The sequence below is a fragment of the Musca autumnalis genome, unplaced genomic scaffold (assembly GCF_047663935.1).
Source record: "Musca autumnalis isolate F117 unplaced genomic scaffold, ASM4766393v1 scaffold_5, whole genome shotgun sequence".
In the NCBI taxonomy this organism is placed as follows: Eukaryota; Metazoa; Arthropoda; class Insecta; order Diptera; family Muscidae; genus Musca; species Musca autumnalis.
In genome coordinates this window covers 87,698,337-87,720,134 of record NW_027412088.1, presented here as the reverse complement: position 1 = coordinate 87,720,134, position 21,798 = coordinate 87,698,337, and the positions used below count along the sequence as shown (strand labels likewise).

Below are 21,798 nucleotides of genomic sequence, written 5' to 3'. Positions count from 1 at the left end.
GAAGAGGAACATGTACGTCACCTCAGAGTGATATTTACTAGGCTTCAGGAATATGGGTTAAACATTAAGCCAGGGAAGTGTACATTGGGCGCAACAAATATTGATTTTCTGGGACATAATGTTTCAGAGGAAGGAATTAGACCAACAGACGATAAGGTCTCTGCCATTCAAGATTTTGGAAACCGACTACAGTTAAGCTTATGCAAAAATTTATAGGTATGGTCAATTATTATCATAGGTACATTCCCGGACTGGCGGAAATGTCGGGTCCTATACATGATATGATAAATTGCGCTTTCAGTGATAAGAAGAAAATTTTAACATGGGATGACAAGGCTGAAAAAGCCTTCGTCGACATTAAAAAAGCTTTCGCATCTCGAATTATGTTGAGTCACTTTGATGGTAAGTCAAAACTAAAGTTGACGGTCGATGCGTCTTGTACTGCAATCGGAGGGGTCCTATAGCAGGTACGTGGTAGTGTAACGGAGCCGTTGGCGTTCTTTTCAAGGAAACTGTCCCCTACAGAGTCGAAATATAGTACTTTTGATCGCGAGTTACTGGCGATTCATGACAACATAAAGCATTTTAGGTATATGCTTGAAGGAAGATGTTTTACAGTGTTTACAGACCATAAACCACTGATACGTGCTATGTAGTCAAAGACAGAACGAAGTCCACGACAGATCCGACAATTAGAATACATTACACAATTTACGAATGATATTCAATACGTTCGAGGAACTTCCAACGTCGTTGCTGATACGCTTTCAAGGTCGTTTGAGGTTGAGGTCCTGAATATCTCGGAGTTGAATTTAAAATTATTGAGCGCAGAACAACAAAAAGATGACGACCTGACAGAGATCTTGCAAAATAAGGATACATTCCATAATTTAAAGCTAATCGAAATTCCGTTGTTTAATATTAATCTTTGGTGCGAAGGGTCACAAGAGACACCGCGACCGTATATTCCACTAACAATGCGTAGAGTGGTGTTCGAAAAGTTGCATTCTGTTTCCCATCCAGGTGTTAGAACTAGCCGTCGGATGATTTGTAAGAGATATTACTGGCCAGGTATGAGCAAGGAAATTAATGTTTGGGCTAGAGATTGTATTGGTTGTCAGAAATCGAAGATAACTAGGCACACAAAATCTCCTGTAATGAAAATAGATATTCCGAAGGGCAGGTTTGAGCATATACATGTTGATATTGTAGGACCATTGCCACCTTCACGCGGTCATCGATATCTACTGACTGTCATTGATAGGTACACACGTTGGCCAGAAGCATACCCACTTAGGGATATTACGGCTGAAACAGTCGCTCGGACTTTATTTTCTAGATACGTGTCACGTTTTAGGGTGCCACTCACTATAACAACTGACAGAGGAACGCAGTTCACATCAAAGATGTTTACGGAGTTAACCCGGTTACTCGGCAGCCACATAATTACAACTTCTGCATATCATCCCCAAGCAAATGGCATGGTAGAGCGGTTTCATAGGCAGCTTAAAGCTGCAATTATGGCAAGCAATCAGCAAGCAAATTGGTTCGAGGTGCTTCCGATGGTGTTGTTAGGGCTAAGGTGTACATTAAAGGAGGATTTAGGCCATACTCCTGCTCAGATGGTGTATGGACAGGACGTACGTTTACATGGTGAGTTAGTAGTTCCAAGTACTGTCGATTACAACTCTGAATTGGTGGATAAATGGAAGGGCTATTTCAAAAACATTCTATCCAATTTATCGCATCACAAGAACACTACTAAAGGGGTATATATATAAATCTGCATTTGTCGATACCACCGAGTCCCAAAATGAGGACAAAAGAGTAAAGCGTGTAACTTTTAATTTGTTGGACATTGATGCTTCAGGAGGGGGAGTGATGTAGGTACACTATATGTTACTTTACAATAAATTATTTATATCGTAGTTCACATTGTTTTGACTTTTATAAGTTTTCAGTTTGAATATGAAAAATATGTTTTCAGTTATTCATTCCAATTTCTTTATAAAAAATACATTGTCTTTTTTATAAAGAAATCGTGTGCCACAATTAATTGATATCATTGTGCATCAGATTGGGGCCACAAAGTGACCTGGCATGTCATCTTTTTAGCATTTTCACTCATGAATTTTATATGAGCGTGACCACCATAATGACATTCATTTCCGGATCTTAAGATGACATTCATTGTCGGATCCTAAGCATGTCATTTTGACCAATGCTTTGACATGTCATTTTCACCAACCCTTTGGCATGACATTTTCATGGAAAATTCTGTATTGAAATATTATTTCCATGACAAACCAAACTCTTTATTAATTCAAACTAATTCATGAAATAACTAGAACTAATTTATCAGCATAAAGTTTACACCGAAAATTTCAATTTAATCACCGCCGCTGCACCGCAACATAGTTTACTTCATCCACTCTCAGCCACTGATTTTGTTTCATCTTACAAAAGCTTTTCTATTATCTTCTCATCACCAGTTCAGGTTCGACATGGACTCCAACAGCACTCCTTTAAGAATTTCTAGTTCGTGAACCTACATTTAATTTGTAATTTTATAAAAAAAAATTTTGGAAATGTATACTCTTTTGTTTTGATGTCGCTACTTGTAGGGATGTACAAATCGACTTGTTTGTTTATATAGTGATCTGTACAAATGATTCAAATGCTGATGAAAAGATCGGATCTTTCACGACTTCCTTTGCATGGGCTGAAATGCTAATGAAAAGATCAGATCTTTCACGACCTGCTTTGAACCAATGCAAAATATTCCATGAAATCATACATAAATATGTATGCATGAATATTTACAAAAACTAGCAGAAGTGCCACCAACTGTACACAAATTCGCTACTGTCGCCGATTGGCGTTGGTATACATAAATATTCATTCGCATTACAAATAATATTATTCTCAGTTCTTTCCCAGCAAACCAATCGTACCGACATCGTAACGATATCGGAACAAAATTCGGACGATACGTCCGATATCTGATCCGAAATCGTAACGATATCTTAACGAAAGTTGTATGAAGTGGTTGACATAATTTCGGAACGAAATGTCTTAGCGACATCGGATCGATTTCGTAACGAAATCTGAAGAAAATCCTTGGGAAATTCGGATATGAAATTTCTTTCCGACATTCGTTCCGAAATCGGAACGAAATCGGTGCACAATCTGAACTATTTCCTATCCGAAAAATCGTTTAGAAATCGGAAGAAAAATCTTAACGATTTTTGAACGAAATTGTTCAGACGTGTCGGACATCAGACATTTGGTTTGCTGGGTTGTTATTGTTTGTATTGTTTTTCATTGAATTCCAGCTGTAGTTGTGTGTGTGTATTTAACAAGCAGAAAACACGTGTAGGCAAAATTAATCTCTCTTTGCAAAACAACCACTTTTTCGTAGCTACACCTAATGATGTTCACGAACTTTGTTTTAGTTTGTGCTATACCACAATCAAGTGTGGATGAAAAAAGTTATTTTACGTCTGGTGTTTTCAACTTTAAAAAGTGTGATGAGTTTAATATGAAAAGAAAATGTAAATATTGTTTTTTATGAGTTCAGTTGTTCTTTTAAGTGAATTTTCATTAATATATTTCTTTGTAATGGAAGCATTCAATAGAAAATCTAGAGATGAGTGGAATGGCGGAGAATTGGCCGATGAAGCACCTCAAATTTAGAAAAAGGAAATCTTGTGTCCTAACAACTTGGAAGTACACATTGAATTGTCCATAGTTTGCTGTAGACCGGCAAAAATTAAAGGTAAGTTAATGTTTAGAAAACCAGATAAATTACTAAAAATTGTTTGTTTTGCAATTTTGCTTGTAGATGACAACGCCCAAAAGGATAAATAACTTCGCTGAAAGTAAGTATGAAGTGTTTAATATGAAATAAAAAATCTTGGTTAAACTAATTTTTATAGTTTTTATGTCTTGGTTTTTTTTGTCAATTTTCATTTATATTTGCAATGGCGATAACAAATAGAAAATCTAATGATCAGTGGAATTACGAAGACCTTCCGTGGTCAATGAAGCACTACTCCCTTAAGAAACCAAATGCTGTATCCCAACATCATCGACGTAGATAGGGGATGACACAGCGACAAAAGTTGGAGGTAAGTTATTGTTAAGAAAACCAGTTAATTTGTTAACAATTTGTTTATTATTTCAATTTTACTTACAGATGACAACGCCCAATACTATCATTAATGTGGTTAATACCTGATGAATTAAAAATAACTTGTTGTATTCATGGTCAACACTAATTGCAATAAAACGAAACAAACATATTTAGCATTGACTTCATTTTTGTTCATTACGTGAGTATGAAGTGACTTCATAACATGAATGAAATCTTACGTTACATCAATGAAATGTGTCATTGATTTTGAATCAACGAAAGGTTTCATTGCATTAATGAAGGATTTTCATTGCATCAATGAAGAAGTTTCATTGCATACATGAAGGATTTTCATTGCATTAATGAAACAGTTTCGTTGCATGAATGAAGGATTTTCATTGCATTAATGAAAAAGTTTCATTGCATTAACGAAAAAGTTGCATTGCATCAATGAAAAAGTTTCATTGCATCAATGAAGGAGTTTCATTGCATCAATGAAGGAGTTTCATTACATTAGTGAACAAATTCATTAATTTTACTTCAATGAAACTCAATGAAACTTTTTTCATTTATTCAATGTAGCTCTATGTTGGCTCAAAATCAATGAAAAATTTCATAGATACAACGTAGGATTTCATTCATATTACGTAGCTTCTTCTTTCAGTGTAGGCCATGTGGACGAACAGTTATGTTGGCTCTTGACCTATCGAAGGCCTTCAATACCGTCAAACAAACCAAGCTGTTTCAGGATGTAGGGAAGACTTCTAACAGTATTTAAAATGTTATATAATCCGCTAAATGTGTGGGCGTTTGTGGAATTAAGAAATAAGAAATCTATGATCCGTAGATTAGAACAGTAAGTTCCCTAAGGCGGGTTACTGTTGAACCTCTACCTTTCTGCATGTTCTGAGGACTGAAACCTCGTCATGAGAACAGTGAGCCATCTTCATGAGGAGACGAAGATTTTACCGGTACATTAACACAACAAAATGTTGTCAGTGCAGTACCTTATTGTGTGTTACCACCGTGAGCATCCTGGTCACGATCTAGTGGAAGGTTTCCTCATCCGTCAGGCCAGTTAAGATCCCGATAATGTTGTCTCCTCAATTCATATAGAATAGATGGTACGATACCCAACGCAAGCCCTGCGTGTGGATTGGGACCGCACGACACGTTGCATTTGTTTAACTGCCCAGCTAAACCCACTCACCTGCCTACTAATTCTTTATGGACACGACCAGTCCAGGTTGCAGATATTTTAATCCGAACACAGAGGAACCAGATAACTGAATAAAATATACGAACGAATATATTTGCATTGCTACAACAACAGACTCAATGCAAAATCACGGCGGTGTGTTCTTCGCGTTCCGGCCAGTGACTGCCACTTCAGTGCAATTATGTTTGTATTTGTATCGTTGACTGCGTCAGATTCTTTTGTTCGGTGGCAGGACTAAGGAAAACCTAGGACCCATATAGATTTGCTCGGTTTATCACATACATATATCATACTTAAGCTTCGGGAGTGGGTGCATCTCAGGGGTTGCTGTGGATGCGTCCACTACATGTACAATGTTGCTGCATGCTGCGTGAACACAACCCCAGTGAGTCGTCGTCATCATAATCGCAGTCCCCCCACAAAACTAGCGAAGTTCAAATAACTGCAGCCTAACGCGTTGTGATGATTACAACGTACTGTGGAATGAATAATCGCACCAGAAACGGAGGTGGGGATTAGATTTCCTTTTGCACCTGTCAGTTCATTACAGACATTTGTCGCTTGAGCTTGGCACATATAGCAGTCAGATGTGAAGCTGCCGAGGTAGAGTTACTTCTAGGCGTTTACAGACAGACAGTATTGGCAAGACAATAGCAAAGTTACAAACTATTTTCACCAATACATTCATACTTTTCTCTATACATATTTAAAAATTTATAAATGTATTTGTGAAAAAGGTTTGTATTTTTGCTATTGTCTTGCCAATACTGGCATTTGTAAACTCAGGGTTAAGGTGTACATATCGTCAATTCCAACAATAGCCCCCTTTTAGAAGGTCATAAGCGACTAATTTTAAGAAGCTTAATTGCTCATCATGGTTTGTGCGAAGATTAAATTAGCGGGGAGTGCCACATTTCGCCAGACATAATCATCGTGTCATCTATGAGTAATTTGATCTATCTATGAGTAATTTTGATACAGTGTCGGCCAAATACCCAATCGCTTAGATTTAAAAATTAGCAGAAGAACGAGTCACAGAAGAACGGTAGACGCCGGCTTATTCAGTCGACGACCAGCAAAAAAAAAAAACTTTTCATATCGACAAAAAAAATGTAGGAGCCAGACTGGAATTCGCCAAGACCGATTTAAACTGGATTGTAAAAAATGCAGGACTGTGCTGTTTTCCGATGAATCTATGTTTAATTTAAAGTATTCAGATGGTAAAAGGCGTGAACCAAATGGGCAACGGGTAAATCCTATATATTGCAAAGACACTGTAAAACGTGGAGGCCGAACATAATGGTCTGGGATTTTTTCTCAGCCCAAGGGATTGGATCAATTTAAAAAATTAATAGAATTATGGATCGTTTCAAGTATCGTAATGTATTAAAAGGCGCGATGTTGCCTTATGCCGAAGAAGATATGCCACTTAGATGGAAGATAACGAGCCAAATCATGTACCGAAATTGGTTAACTAGTGAGTCCAAAACAATTCGAAAGAAGTTCTTCATTGGCCTGCGGAATACCCTCAACTTAGCTCCCGATTTGGAGTTAAGCTCAAAAATCAACCGAAAAAAATGCAAAACCAAAGAAAATTTTTTATTAATTTTCTCGTTTAGAGTTAAGCTTGATGATCGGAAATTATTTGCAAGTGAAAAAGGAAAGCCAAGGACTCAAACCCACAGAGTCACCAAAAAAAAAAAAAAATATTTGAAGTCGCAAAAGTAGCCACGGAAGCAATATCGCCAGCAATAATTAATAATTTAATATCCTCTATGCCTAAAAGATGTGCTTGTGTCATCCAGAATAGAGGATTCACAACGAAATATTGATTTCAATAGTTTTTGTTGTACTTCAAGTTGGGGGGTGCTTTAGTTTTATCCGCTTATATTTCGACCTAAAATGTTTTTTGAATTTTAACTTTTGTTTATTAAATTCTGATTTCCTTATTTATTTGTGTTTTCGAATAATAATAAAAATATAAATAAATAAAAAGAAAAAATAAATTTATAACTTTGTTTTCTTAAAAAAATATAATTTTAAAAAAATGTACTGAGGGGGTGCTTTAGTTTTGGCCGACACTGTATATGACTTTACCTGGTAACCGGTCGTTTCTTTTGTGTCTGACCACCTTCCTATAATTGTCTCCATCCACAGACCGCCCGACTTTATCACCTCTGAAAGTCTTTAGGGAAAGGATTGATGAAACAGTGAAAAACACCTGCCCAGCATGCGGAACTATTTGTCAGAGGCCCCATATAACGGGCCGATTTTCGGTATTTTGACGATTTTAGCTAAAATTTTTAACGCAATTAGCTGTAATTTAACATTTGAGGTTAAAATCGTCAACATAGGTCCATGTTTTGGTATAGTCCCCAAATAACCGTACCTCCCGATTTTCGGTATTTTGAGGATTTTAGCTAAAATTTTTAACCGAACTAGCTGTAATTTAACATTTGAGGTTAAAATCGTCAACATAGGTCCATGTTTTGGTATAGCCCCCAAATAACCGTACCTCCCGATTTTCGGTATTTTGAGGATTTTAGCTAAAATTTTTAACCGAACTAGCTGTAATTTGACATTTGAGGTTCTTAGTGGTCACAAAACTTGGGTTTGGGCGTCGGGTTAGTAACCCTCCCCTAGAAAAAAAACAGCCTACTATGAAAAAACGAAAGAAAAGAAAAACAAACCCCTCTAAAGTTGACGAACCCCGCAAACGTTTTAAGGACCATGATCTGCGAATCTGCACCAGGAATGTTCGCACTCTTTATAGAGAAGGTGCAGTCTTCGCATTGGCAGATGTACTTGGAAAGTACAAAGCCGATATTACTGCCATACAGGAAATACGATGGACTGGGAAAGATGTCACAACAACACCTAAAGGTGACGCACTGTATTATAGCTGCCATGACACAAAGCATGAGTTTGGTTGCGGTTTTGTAGTTGGTCGGAGGTTAAAACATCTGGTCTCCAGCTTCACCCCAGTGAATGAAAGACTTGCTACAATTCGATTTAAAGCAAAATTCTTCAACATCAGCTTTATTTGTGCTCATGCTCCCACTGAAGAAAAGGACGAACAGACCAAAGATATAAGATAATTGATCACGTTGTGATAGATGGAAGACATTCATCGAGCGTGTTGGATGTACGATCGTTCCGAGGAGCAAACATAGATTCTGACCATTACCTCGTTGCAGCAAAGGTACGTACCCGTCTAAACGTTGCAAATAAAGCACGGACAGACACAACACGAAAGTTGGACATCGCCAAGCTGCAAACACAACAGATAGCCACAGCATATTCCACTCAACTGACCCAATTGCTTAATGATAGCGCTTCTCGTCCCGATAACATATCAGCACAATGGCAAAATATTACCCACTCCATGCAAACTGCCGCAAAATCAGTACTTGGATACCAGAGACCTCCACCAAAGAATCCGTGGTATGACCAGGAGTGCCGTGCTGCTACCGAAGAAAAAAATGCGGCATATAGGGCTACTTTACAATCAGTAGCAACGCGTAGCGCACGAGAGAGGTATCGGGAGAAAAGAAGAGAGGAGAAACGTCTTTTCCGCAGGAAAAAGAGAGAAATGGAAAAGAGGGAGTGTGAACAAATGGAGATGTACAGGAGACAGAACGAAGTCCGAAAATTCTACCAAAGAGTGAAGCATCAAACTGATGGCTTTGGTACAGGAATATCCTCCTGTAGAGATCAACAAGGTAATTTGGTAACTGATACATATAGTGTGCTCAGGATATGGAAAGAACATTTTTCCAAACTGTTGGTATCCGATAGCAGTGAAGACGGCGAAGATACCACAGATCCAATCCCAGATGATGGTATTGAATGTATACCGCCCAGCCAAGATGAGGTAAGGACAGCAATAAACCGGCTGAAGAATAATAAGGCGGCAGGAGCAGATGGCCTACCAGCCGAGCTGTTCAAAACCGGAGGCGACACGCTGATAAGGTGTATGCATCAGCTAGTTAGCACCATCTGGCAGGAAGAACGCGTACCCGACGATTGGAACGTGAGCATCCTATGTCCAGTCCACAAGAAGGGTGATAAGACTGTGTGCTCCAATTATAGGGGCATAAGTCTGCTCCCTATTGCATATAAGATAGTATCTGGCATATTGTGTGAGAGACTAAAGCCTATGGTCAATGAAATTATTGGACCCTATCAGTGCGGCTTTAGACCTGGCAAATCCACCATTGACCAGATATTTACCTTGAGACAAATCCTGGAAAAGACCCAAGAAATGCAGATCGACAACTTCCATCTTTTCGTCGATTATAAAGCAGCATTCGACAGCCCTATACGTTCAAAGGTGTTCCAAGCCATGTCTGATTTTGGTATTCCTGCAAAGCTCATTCGACTTTGTAGAATGACATTAACTGAGACGAGATCCTCAGTTAAAATTGGAAAGAACCTCTCCGAAGAGTTTACTACCAAAAGAGGTTTCAGACAAGGAGACGGCCTGTCGTGTGATCTATTCAACATCCTGCTGAAAAAGGTCATACGAGACGCGAAGGTCAAAAGAAATGGAACGATATACACGAACAGCCACATGTTACTGGCTTATGCCGACGACATTGACATCATGGGTCGATCGGTAAAGGAAGTAACTGACACCTTTGCAAAAGTCGAAAGAGAATCTGCTAAAGTAGGTCTGGCAGTAAACGGCGTAAAAACCAAGTTGATGGTATCGACGCGTAATATGTCCATAAACACCGCACCATCTGTGAATGTTGGTACCTATAATTTTCAGGTAGTAAAGGACTTCGTCTACCTCGGCACCGCCATAAACACAACAAATAACATCAGTTGTGAAATACGAAGAAGAATAGTGTTGGCTAACAGATGCTACTTAGGGCTGAGTAAGCAGTTTAGGAATAAAGCCACCTCTCGTCAAACAAAAATAACACTGTACAAAACACTGATACTACCCGTGCTAATGTATGGTTCCGAAGCATGGGTACTTGCTCAAGCAGATAAGGCAGTACTTTGTGTGTTTGAGAAAAATTCTTCGAAAGATCTACGGGCCAATCTGTGTTGACGGCGAATATCGGCGTCGTATGAACATCGAGCTGTATCAACTATTCAATGACATCAATATAGTTGAACGAATCGAGATACAACGATTGCGATGGCTAGGCCATGTTATAAGAATGAGTGATGATGAACCCGCTAAAAAGGCGTATAAATACGGGCCGCATGGAGGTTCTCGCAGATCTGGAAGGCCAAAGCTTCGTTGGAGCGAACAAGTGAAACGAGATATCAGTAAGCTACATATCCCAGATTGGGAAAATACAGCAGCAAACAGAGTGGATTGGAGATTTTTTCTTAGTTCGGCTTATGGAACAAATGTTCTGTAAAAGGCCAGCTAAGTAAGTAAGTAATAACGGTACCTCCCGATTTTCGGTATTTTGTGGATTTTAGCTAAATTTGTTAACCGAACTAGCTGTAATATGACGTTTGAGGTGTTCTGTGGTGACGAAACTTCTTCACTGTTTCGAAGATTTTAGCTAAACTTTTTAACCGAACTATCTGTAATTTTAATGTAAGGCAATCGTTATAGGACCACGTTTTGATATAGTTATTCTTGTATTTGTAAAGAATGCAAACTAGGCATCGCAAAGATGGTGAGAAGATTCTCTTATAGAAAACCCAGTATAAAATCAATAGAAGTTATTTATAATACCATTAGGAAGTCTCGTATGTCTACTTAATGAAAATAAGTAGTATTTCTCAGAGACTCCCTCTCCTCTCGCTTACTTTACTACAAAAAATAATTTGGAACTAGCTTTATAACATCAATAGGAATTTTTATTAGTTGGGGGTATTGTCATCTTTAGCTGAATGAAGGGTACATTATATTTGTAATTCCGTTTGTAACACTTCGACATTCGTCGATATAACGATGTCCGTCTGTCTGGTGTAATCAAGAAAGAGCTTTATAATTTGGTACAGAAGTTCCTATTATTCCCAAAATGTTTGATATAGATTTTAATTTTTCTATTATATTCCAATACAAGTCCAATACAATTTGTGATGGAAGGAATGCTGTAAGAGACTAAGGATATATTTATGTCGGCAAATCTGACTGATTCTGCTTACTTTTTTTCCTACACAAAAGCCATGACAAAAGTACACGAAATTCATGATTTCATCTGCAATTGATTTAAACATTTCTATCAATCATTGAAGTTTGAGGGATGTGGTGTTTGAAGGTAGTGATGGCATTCCAAGCATTTTATTACTGTCATTTAACATCCGTTTGCCACGGCTCTCAAGGCGGCATAGTAGAATCGACATAGAATGAAAGTGAATTGACAGCAATATAAATTGATAAAACACAAGCGGACAGCTGGTAGGACCAACCAAAATCCAATAGAGGGAAACAGAACTTGAAAATCGATGGGTATTTTTTTCTTTAAATATATCGCATAATTTCCTCATTTTTCATGTATTATGTATTTGATTTCGGGAGGATGCAGAAACAGGAAATAGGAAAAATGACAAACAGACAATACCGCTGTTGGCTACAGCAAGTTAAGGGAACATGATGGCGTACAGTTTCTTTTTTAGCTTTTGTTTTCAGTTGTTCATTTCTTATCAATGAATTATGATCAAATAAAGAGTCGTTACTTTGCCTCATTTTTCTTGGATAATTTTTCATGGTGTTTTTTTTTCTCTCACTCGCTGTTTGTTTCCTGTTTCTTATCACTTATCACAAATGCCAGAGATTAAAGACACAGTTTTTGAAAAATTGCATTTTTTTCGCTTAAAATGTGTGAGCTTTTGTGTCTGTGGAAAAAACCAAGCTTTTGTTTGTAGCACTTAGCAATTGAAATATAGCGTTGTTTATTAGCTATGCCATAGATAACAGTAAATTAAAGTATACTTTTAGGATGACTTTATTAAAGTAATCTACATATTTGACAGTATCTACCAGGAAAATGATTACCACTTAAGGTATGTAGAAGTGTACTCCTAAATGTGATATACAATGGCGGCCACGTAATTGAGAACAATAATTTATTATATCCTCCATGATAACATGGAGCGAGCGTAAATTTGACATATTATTTACAACACATCGAAATATTCGTCGGAGATCCAATAAAGAAGATTTATGGGGATTACTGAGTGAAATCGGACACTTTTTCAAAATAAGGTTTTGATTTCCTTTCTTTTTTGCTGTGGTCATGCTGCGCATCAGCAAAACATTTTAGTATATTATCAGTTTTTTTATTAAAGGTTCCAGAGATATCGCGCCTTGAAAAAGTCGAATTCTGTAAAAACTATATGCAACGAAATACTCATAACTTCTTTAAAATTGGTCCAATTTGAAAAAAATCTTTTTTGTACGTTTTGTTGTTTTATCGGCTATTTTATAAAAAATAGAAAAAAAAATTGCACAGTGGGCTTGGATGCAATTTTCGCGATTTAATATTTCGAAGGGGTCAATCACTGTTAAAAATTGATTTTAAATATTAAATCGAGAAAATTGCATCCAACCCCCCTGTACAATTTTTTTCTATTTTTAATAGCTGATAAAACAATAAAACATACAAAAAAGATTTTTACAGTGTTTTATTTAACTTGCTTTGGTGTCCGTTTAGTTCAAGATCTAGTAACTCATTTTTAACACAGTTGCAGTTAACCAATCGATTTGATGACAATACATGAATATGAAACCAAAACCAATATGGGTCCATTTTTTCCTATGGCCCCCATATAGCGGTACCACCCGATTTAGTTTAAATCTAGTAACTCATTTTTAACACAGTTTCAGTTGACCAATCGAACTGAAAGTTTGCACACTTTTTAGATTTGGATGACAATACATGAATATAAAACTAAAACCAATATGGGACCATTTTTCCCTATAGCTCCCATATAGCGGTACCTCCCGATTTAAATTATTTTAAGGATTCTATCTTCATTTTTAGGCCTCACCAAAAATTTTGGACATGGGTCAAGATTTTGGTATAGCCACCATATAGAGATACAAACCGATTTCAGGTATTTTAGGGATTTTATCTTCCTTTTTTAACCCCAATTTGAAAAGTGTGGAAGTTTACACACTTTTCAGATTTGGATAACAATATATGAATATGAATTATATTTTTGACCACTGAGAACCTCACAATTATAGCCAATTTAGGCCCAAAATGTAGATAAAAACTTAGAAAAAAAAAACCTAAAAATGTGAACTGTGAACGCGATTTATTTAAAAAGCGCTCCGTCGATTTCTTTTCACTGTATAAACGCAAGCACTATTTGACACTGAACAAGTACTAAATGCGCTTTGTTTGGCACCTAAAAGCTATAAATGATTATGTTAATTTGCCAAAATCGACAACATTTGTTGTGTTTCAGAACCTGAAAAATAGTACTCTTTTTCCAATTCTGTGCTAGAAAATCGTTTCTGTATTCTAAAAAGTTGCAAAACTTCCACTTCAATTGAAACAAAAAATGGCGCTGAATGGCGCTCTCTTCTTATAGATAAATTTGGGAGAGTCGAATTTAGCTGAATATTTGGCGTGTGAATACGTTGATTGTGACATTTCAGCCAGTTTGTTTGCAAGTTTTGTCATTTTCCGTCCCCATACATTTTGAGTAAATTTCTATGGTAAATAAAATTTAGACAGTTTGCTCTTTTACTACATTTACCATTAAAAAAATACGAGAACAAAGCAAATACATATATAAGGCTGATGAACAATGACGCTTCTTAATTCTAAATATCATGCCAACTAAAAAATTACAATTAAACAATTTAACGAAGTGTCAGCAACTCGTATAGGGGTCAGCCAGTCATTTATAAAGTATTGAGAACAACAAGTAAGTATGTACAGTACGTTGATAAGAATAATCCCATTTGAATCTTGTGTTCCTCTACAAATTTAGAATATAAATAAAAGAATCATATCAATTATTGACTTCAGTTTGCAAATAATACTGAGAGTAAATGTTTCGAAAATCAATGGTAAATTTATAGCAAGAAAATGAATTCTGGAATTTTAAGTTCTTTCGTGGTTTGCATCACAATAATTATTTTTAATATTGTGGTTCCAACCAAAATGGAATTGGTAAGTAAAGATGCGAACATTGACGCGAGTGCTGTTTAAATTGGCTTTTGCTTTTAATAACAATAAGCTCAGTGCAAAGTTTGTTAAAAGCAAAAAGAACAACAACAATAAAATCAAAAGCAAAAAAGAGCAATAAGTGATCAATCACATAGGACATACGTCGTTCCGGAACCATACTGTGGAGGGTATATTAAGTTTATTGTTCCGTTTGTAACTCCTCAAAATAACAATTTTAGAACCCACCAAGTATATATGGGGATTTCTGACATTTGAAAAGTATGGTTTTTTATTACCTTTATTGTTTGCTGTGCTGATGCTGCTTATCTTCTTCTTCTTTTATTTGCCCATCCGTTGTTCGGATATAAGCGATCATACATTAAATCGTTTTACAATAATTATATTACATTTCAGAATATATAAATATTTTCTTGTATATGCTGCTGCTTATCAGGAAAATATTTCAGTATATTTTCATTTTTTTTTTTTTTTTTGACTGATGGTTCCAAAGATATCACGCCTTGAAAAAGTCCAATTCTGTAAAAACTATATGCAAAGAAATACTCGTAACTTCTTTAATATTGGTCCAAACGGAAAAAAATCGTTTTTTCAGTTTGGTTTTTTATCAACATTCTAATAAAAATAGAAAAAAATTGCACAGTTGGTTTGGATGCAATTTTCGTAATTTAATATTTAAATCCAATTTTTATCAATGATTGTACTCTTTGATTTTCTAGATTTTTTTTTTTTGGATTGTATTAAATTACCATTACTAATAAAATTTTTAAGTCGTTTATGGTAGTGGGAATCAAATAATTACTATTTTTTCTAAACCTTTTAAAATGTGTCAATAAAGTTTTTCCTTTATACCATCCTCTACAACATTTTCTTTAGTCCCACAGTACATGACAATGAATAAATCAGTGTTTTGTCTTTTCTTAAAGAAATTGTGCTTTTTACTAAATTCAATGACCAATACATTTTATAATTGAATCAGAACGGTGAATGAAAATATTTTATTGGACAAGGAAGAAATCGCATTTAATATTGTTAATTACATCAATACATTTTTCATATATATGTACCTATATGTATATTTGGAATATGGATGTACCTACCTAGTGATTACATTATATAATCATTTGATTCCAGATGCCGATTTCCCGCTGATGATTTCAACTTTGAAGAAAATGTGTTTTATTTCACAACTAAGGAGAAGCGTTTAACGAAGTTTCTATATAATTTTTTCGTTTTACAAGTGCGACTTTTTAAAAGCTATTTCATTCAGTTTTTCTCTTATTAAAGTGTGTTATGTATTTCTTTGGAATTTTTATATGTACCTATGTGTCTTTGTTGCTTTTGCTTTTTTTCTATGCCCTTCAATAAAAAACACCACCATTTATAAATGTGTTTACGTGTTAGAAATAGCCAGTGAGCGCTTGCTGAGAACAAGTGGGCAATGTAATAAATATTAATTTTGTATTTGTTGTTTCTCATAACGTGGCCAAGGTATCCTACTTTTTTCTTCGGATATTCTTTGCAGTCCCAAAGAAGATTAAATACCAAATGTTCATCCATTTCGGTGCGATAATGAGGCAAAGCCTTCAAAATACTAACAAGTAAGCAAGGCGTTATGTTCGGCCAGGCCGAACTTGTTATACCCTCCACCATGAGTTGTATTGAAGTAAAACGGAACAATTTGTTTCCTTTCGTTTATGAAGAAGACTAAATACAAAATTTCAGCAAGTTCGGTAAAACAATGTGGCTAACCTTCAAAATACCGACATTCGGGAGGTACCGTTCCTATATCAAATTTTTTTGGCGGAAATTTTTAGACTCAACAAAGACTATATACCAAATTTCTGATATTTCGGTAAAAAGTTCAAAATACCGAGAATCAAGAGGTACGCTTCTATTCGGGATATAGGAACTCCCGGACCTATACTGATATCTCTCTTCTGGAATATTTTATAACCCCATGACGACTTAATAACAAATTTCAGTCTTGCAGTGGGATATTGACGTCACAATCTTCAGAAAAACGAAAATTGGGGGCTATATCGATGGGGGCTATATCGAAACGTGGACCTATTCCAACAAATTTCTGGGAGAAAGTTTTATACTTCCAACGAAGACTAAGCACCAAACTTCAACCATTTCGGTGTGATAATGAGGCTAAAACCTTCAAAATACCGAAAATCGGGTGGTATCGTTCTATGGGGGCTATATGAATGCGTGGATCTATACCGTCAAATTTCACATGGAACATTTAGTACTCCAAATGAAGACCAAATACCAAATTTCAGCCATTTTATTGGAATATTGAGGCCACAACCTTCAAAATACCGGAAATAGGGAGGTACTGTTCTATGGGGGCTATACTATGGCGTTGACATATACCGACAAATTTCATATGGAACGTTTTATTCCCCAAATGAAGACCAAATACCAAACTTAAGCCATTTCGGTGGATCATAGTGGGCACAACCTTCAAAATACCGAAAATCGGGAGGTACTGTTTTGTGGGGGCAATATGAAGGCGTGGACCTATACTGACAAATTTTTGGAGGATAGTTTAGTACCCTCAACTAAGACTATGTACAAATTTCAGCCATTTCTGTGTGATAATGAGGCTAAAACCTTCAAAAATCCCGAAAATCGGGTGGTACCGTTCTATGGGGGTTATATCAAAACATGGACCGATATAGCCCATTTGCAATACCAAACATCCTAGGAGTAATAGAAGCTTCTATACCAAATTACAAACCTTTATCTTAAAAATTGCGAGCTATATCTTGATTTCAACAGACCGACGGATATGGTTATATCGCCTTAAAATTTTACCTTGATCAAGAATATACATTATAGGGTCTCCGATGAATATTTCGATGTGTTGCAAACGGAATGCAAAATTTAATTATACCCTCCATATTATGAGTATAAAAATCGGGACGTATCGTTCTATTGGGTGTATACGAACGAAAACGTTGACCGAAAGACTTAATACCAAAATTCAGCCTCTTCGATATGATAATGATAAAATATCGAAAATCGGGCGGTTCTATGGGGCCTATATCAAAACGTGGACCGATATAGCCCATTTGGACCGATGTAGCCCATTTGTCCAACGGAGGGTTAAGACAGTGCTTTATAATTTAGTATAGAAGTTTCTATTATGAAGGGTGATCCATTTAGAGGTTCCTACTTTCTTTAAAGAAAAAAAAAAACACGCACACACAGACAAATCAAATTGAATGGGGAATGTTTATTATCATTTGAAAGAACATTCGATGGCATTTATTTTTTGAAGATTATGTTTAACAAATAGTGGCCGAGGCTATGTCTCAGACGGTCCGTCCCTTGAGTCCGATTTTAAATGACTCGTTTAAGCTTTTCGACTGGTAACTGACGAATGGCACGTCTGATGATTTCCCCCAAGACTGGAATCGAAGCGGCTTTATCCGCACACAATTTTGACTTTACATATTCTCACAGGAAAAAGTCTAACGGAGTGATATGAGACTATCTTGGTGGCCAATCGACTGCTCCAAAACGTGCTTACCGAAGTGTTCTCTCAATAAATCCAACAAATCCATTGATTGATGCGATGTGTGGGAAGTGGCGCCGTTTTGTTGAAACCAAATGTCGTCGAGATTACTACTTTCAATTTCAGACATCAAATAGTTGGTTATCACGGCGCAATAACGGTCACCATTGACGATGAAGTCCTAACCGGCATCATTTTGAAAAAATAGGGTCCGACGATTCCACCAACCCACAAACCGTTATTTTTTCTGGATGAAGTGGCAGCTCTTGAATGTCTTTAATTTGCTCTTCTTCCTAAATTTGGCAATTTTGCTTCTTCACATACCTATAAAGCCAGAAATGTGTCCCATCACTGAACACAATTAGGCTCAAAACACTCCCCACATAACGCGAATATTCGTAATAAAGTTGAACGATTTGTAAACGTTGTAGTGGCTTAAGCGACTCACGCGTGATTTGTAAAAAACAGACTGTAGAAAAAACACCTCTTCACCCATTACATTAGTTTGGTATTGAAAAAGGGTTATATCGGTCCCCGAAATATGTCTATATAGGTCTCCTATTCTCGATATATTGAAGGTTTCAGCCACATTATCTTATCAAAATGGCTGAAATATGGTATTTGGTCTTCTTTGAGACTCCCTGAAAAATTTGTCAGTATAGGTCCACGTTTTGATATAGCCCTCATAGAACGGTACCTCTCGATTTTAGGTATTTAGAATGTTTTAGCCACACTATCTTACCAAAATGTCTGAAATTTGGTATTGCGGGTTATCAGATTAGAAGGTACTACGATACTGCTCTATATGAAGTCTTTTAGAGGATTAGCCTACTGTAGTGTCTGTAACATAGTAATTTGGAATCTCAATGGGTAGAATATGTCCACGAAGAAAATGATCAATATGATGGTATGGTATATGATGATGGAAAGTCTTCGTTCGAAAACCGCCTGTTTATAATTAAATAAATAAATCGTATGGTTTTTATACCCTCGGCATTTATGCTAACGATGGTATATACTCTTTCATACGGGCAAAATGTACCTCATCGAAATAATGGTTTTAGACCCCAAGTATGTTTGGACGAAATATGTTTCAGATAATTTGGAGTCGATTTAGCAATGTCCGTCCGTCTGTCTGTCTGGCTGGTGCGCACGATAACTCTCGAACGGATGAACCGATTTGGTCCAAAGTGTGGGTTTCGCAATATTTATTCCAAACTTAGTTTAGGTTCGAAGATGGGTTATTTCGGTCCACTCCTTCCGGTAGCTCCCCCACAAAAGTTCGAACATTTTTGGAAAATGTGTGCGCACGACAACTCTTGAAGGGATTAACCGATTTGGTCTATACTTTGCACATCGTGTAATTTCTACCAAACTTAGATGAGGTTCCAATATGGACTCAATCGTCAGGGGCAAAACCATACTTCCTGAGAAAATAGCCTGAAAAGTTAAAAAAACAACCCTATGACACCGTGTTTGCCGATTCGATCCAAAATTTGCCTTCATAATATTTTGTCCAAACTTAGTTTAAGTTCGAAGATAAGCCATATCGGTGCACTCCTCCACAAAAGTTCAAAGATGTTCGGAAAGTTGTGCGCACGATAACTCTTGAAGGGAAGGACCAATTTGGTCCAAACTTTACGCATCCTAATATATCTACCGGATATAGATCAAGCTTGAATATGGACTATATTTGCCTATACCTTCGGGTACATCTTCGATACCTGATAAATCGATTTGGCCCAAAATTTGGCCTTCGTCATATTTTGTCCATATTTAGTTTAAGTTCTAAAATGGCCCTCCCCTTAGTATACCTCCCACACAAAAGTTCAACATTTGTGTCCAAATGCAGTTTAGGGTCTGTTCGGAGATCCATTGGAAATTAACACCGATGATGTTCTTTGTGGTCCTGTTTACAGCCATATTATGTTTTCCGTGGACAAGTCCATGCTTCCTGGCATACCCACTGAAATGACTAATGGGCACGATATCCATCGAAAAGATATGACTCTCAAAATAAGATCCACTTCCGTAAAGCAATATGCCGGCCCATTCCCTCCTCCGCAAAACTTTTGAACTTTAATCCTAATCCACATTTTTGTCGGCAAGTTCAAATGTCCTAAAAGTGCCACAAAATTCAGAAAATACCCTAAAAACATTCGATCTGTCCGTAGATGAACGTTGCAATTCAAATAGGCTGAGGGTATATCTCTGTCGGCAAAGCCGACTGATACTTTTTTACTTGTTTGTTTTGCATTTTATGTAGCCGCTACAATTTGCCATAATTTGAAGTTTTAAGTTTGCCTCCTAATTCGCATTTAGTTATAGCAATCTAATTACAACTTCGTCTCTATTTTAGATGTCTATTGATTTCTGTGAATCAGAAGATATGGATGGCATAATTCAATGGTACACTGATGTCTATAAGTTTGTCAATAGAAATAAAAATTTGTATAAAAGATTGGATGATTTAGATGAAAAGCTACAAAAGTTGGAAAAAGAAAATAAATTGATCATGGAAAAATTAGAACAACAACAGGAGAGTTCTAACAAAGAAATTGTTATACAACGTCTCATTGAAAAATTAGAAGAACAAGAAGAACGTGTGTGTGGAGAGATTGTTATACAACGCCGTATAGATGGTTCAGGGAACTTTTATCGAACATGGGAGGAGTATAAGCAAGGTTTTGGCAATAAAGGTACAGAATTTTTGATTGGTCTTGAACGTTTACACAAACTGACCAATAGTCGACCCTATGAATTGTTGATAGTCTTAGAGGATTTTGAAAATGATCGCCGTTATGCCAAATATGACAATTTTGTGGTGGCCAGTGAAACGCAAAAATATAAACTTCACAGTTTGGGTCAATATAGTGGTACAGCTGGTGATTCATTAACATTTCATTTGGGTTACAATTTCACAACGAAAGATCAGGATAATGATGAATATAGTGGTAATTGTGCCGAGCTATTTACAGGTGCCTGGTGGTACAGAGATTGCCATGTCAGGTAAGTGGAAAATGAAATTTATAAATGAGAGTTGAAATAACGGGTTCTTTTCTTTTTCTCTCTTAAAAATAATTTGAATGGCAGCTATCTAAAGGGCAACACTACAAGGTATGCGGAAGGTGTTGTTTGGAATGAATTCAGGGGACAGCATTATTCGTTGAAATTCGTTGAGATGTCTATACGACCTAAGTAAAATGTTGTTAAATAAAATATCCTTAGAGTGCTAATAAAAACTATTTTGCAGTATTTACGTTTTTACTTGACTCGCCCAACCAACATCTCCCAGCAAACATCCTCATTACAAACCTCCTTTCCCACCCATTATTTTAACAAGGGCATGTCGCGCGAAATATCTTGTTATTTTGTAACCACTGAAATAAGTAGTCAGAATCTACTCAGTATCTACTTATTTCAGTGGATAACATCTACCTTTTTCAGTGGTTACAAAATAACCAGATATTTCGCGCGACATGCCCTTGTTAAAATAATGAGTGGGAAAGGAGGTTTGTAAGGAGGATTTTTGCTGGGCTGATATGGAAGGGGAATGCTAAGAAATGTAAGAAATGCAAGAATTCTAAAAGCAAATCGTGGGATTCCAGACCTCGACCTTGTTTGTTGGCATGCTTTACACGATAAATCAAACCAAGGAAATGCAAAGGAATGCACAACTCTCATATTTCTGTGAGACGCAGCAGATAGGGATTGCTCCGGACATGTCCGTATGCGGGTTAATAGCGATAGAGACGGATTGTGTTGCGTAAACATTCCCGACTCATTGGGAACCTCG

At 36.7% G+C, this 21,798-nt stretch overlaps 1 protein-coding gene across 3 annotated transcripts; it reads left to right on the top strand.

Moving 5' to 3' along the window:
- The first annotated feature begins 14,327 nt into the window (after nucleotides 1-14,327).
- LOC141387660 (ficolin-1-like) lies at nucleotides 14,328-21,259 on the top strand. 3 transcript variants are annotated; one of them, XM_073957640.1, is made up of 4 exons: nucleotides 14,328-14,458; nucleotides 20,362-20,701; nucleotides 20,774-21,011; nucleotides 21,096-21,259. In XM_073957640.1, the coding sequence occupies exons 1-4, from the start codon at nucleotides 14,375-14,377 to the stop codon at nucleotides 21,202-21,204; spliced, it is 771 nt and encodes a 256-aa protein (XP_073813741.1). In that variant the 5' UTR covers nucleotides 14,328-14,374; the 3' UTR covers nucleotides 21,205-21,259. The 3 variants fall into 3 exon arrangements, with proteins under 3 accessions (XP_073813741.1, XP_073813739.1, XP_073813740.1); XM_073957638.1 differs by having other exon boundaries at nucleotides 20,362-21,011; XM_073957639.1 differs by having other exon boundaries at nucleotides 14,329-14,355; nucleotides 20,362-21,011.
- Nucleotides 21,260-21,798: the final 539 nt, after the last annotated feature.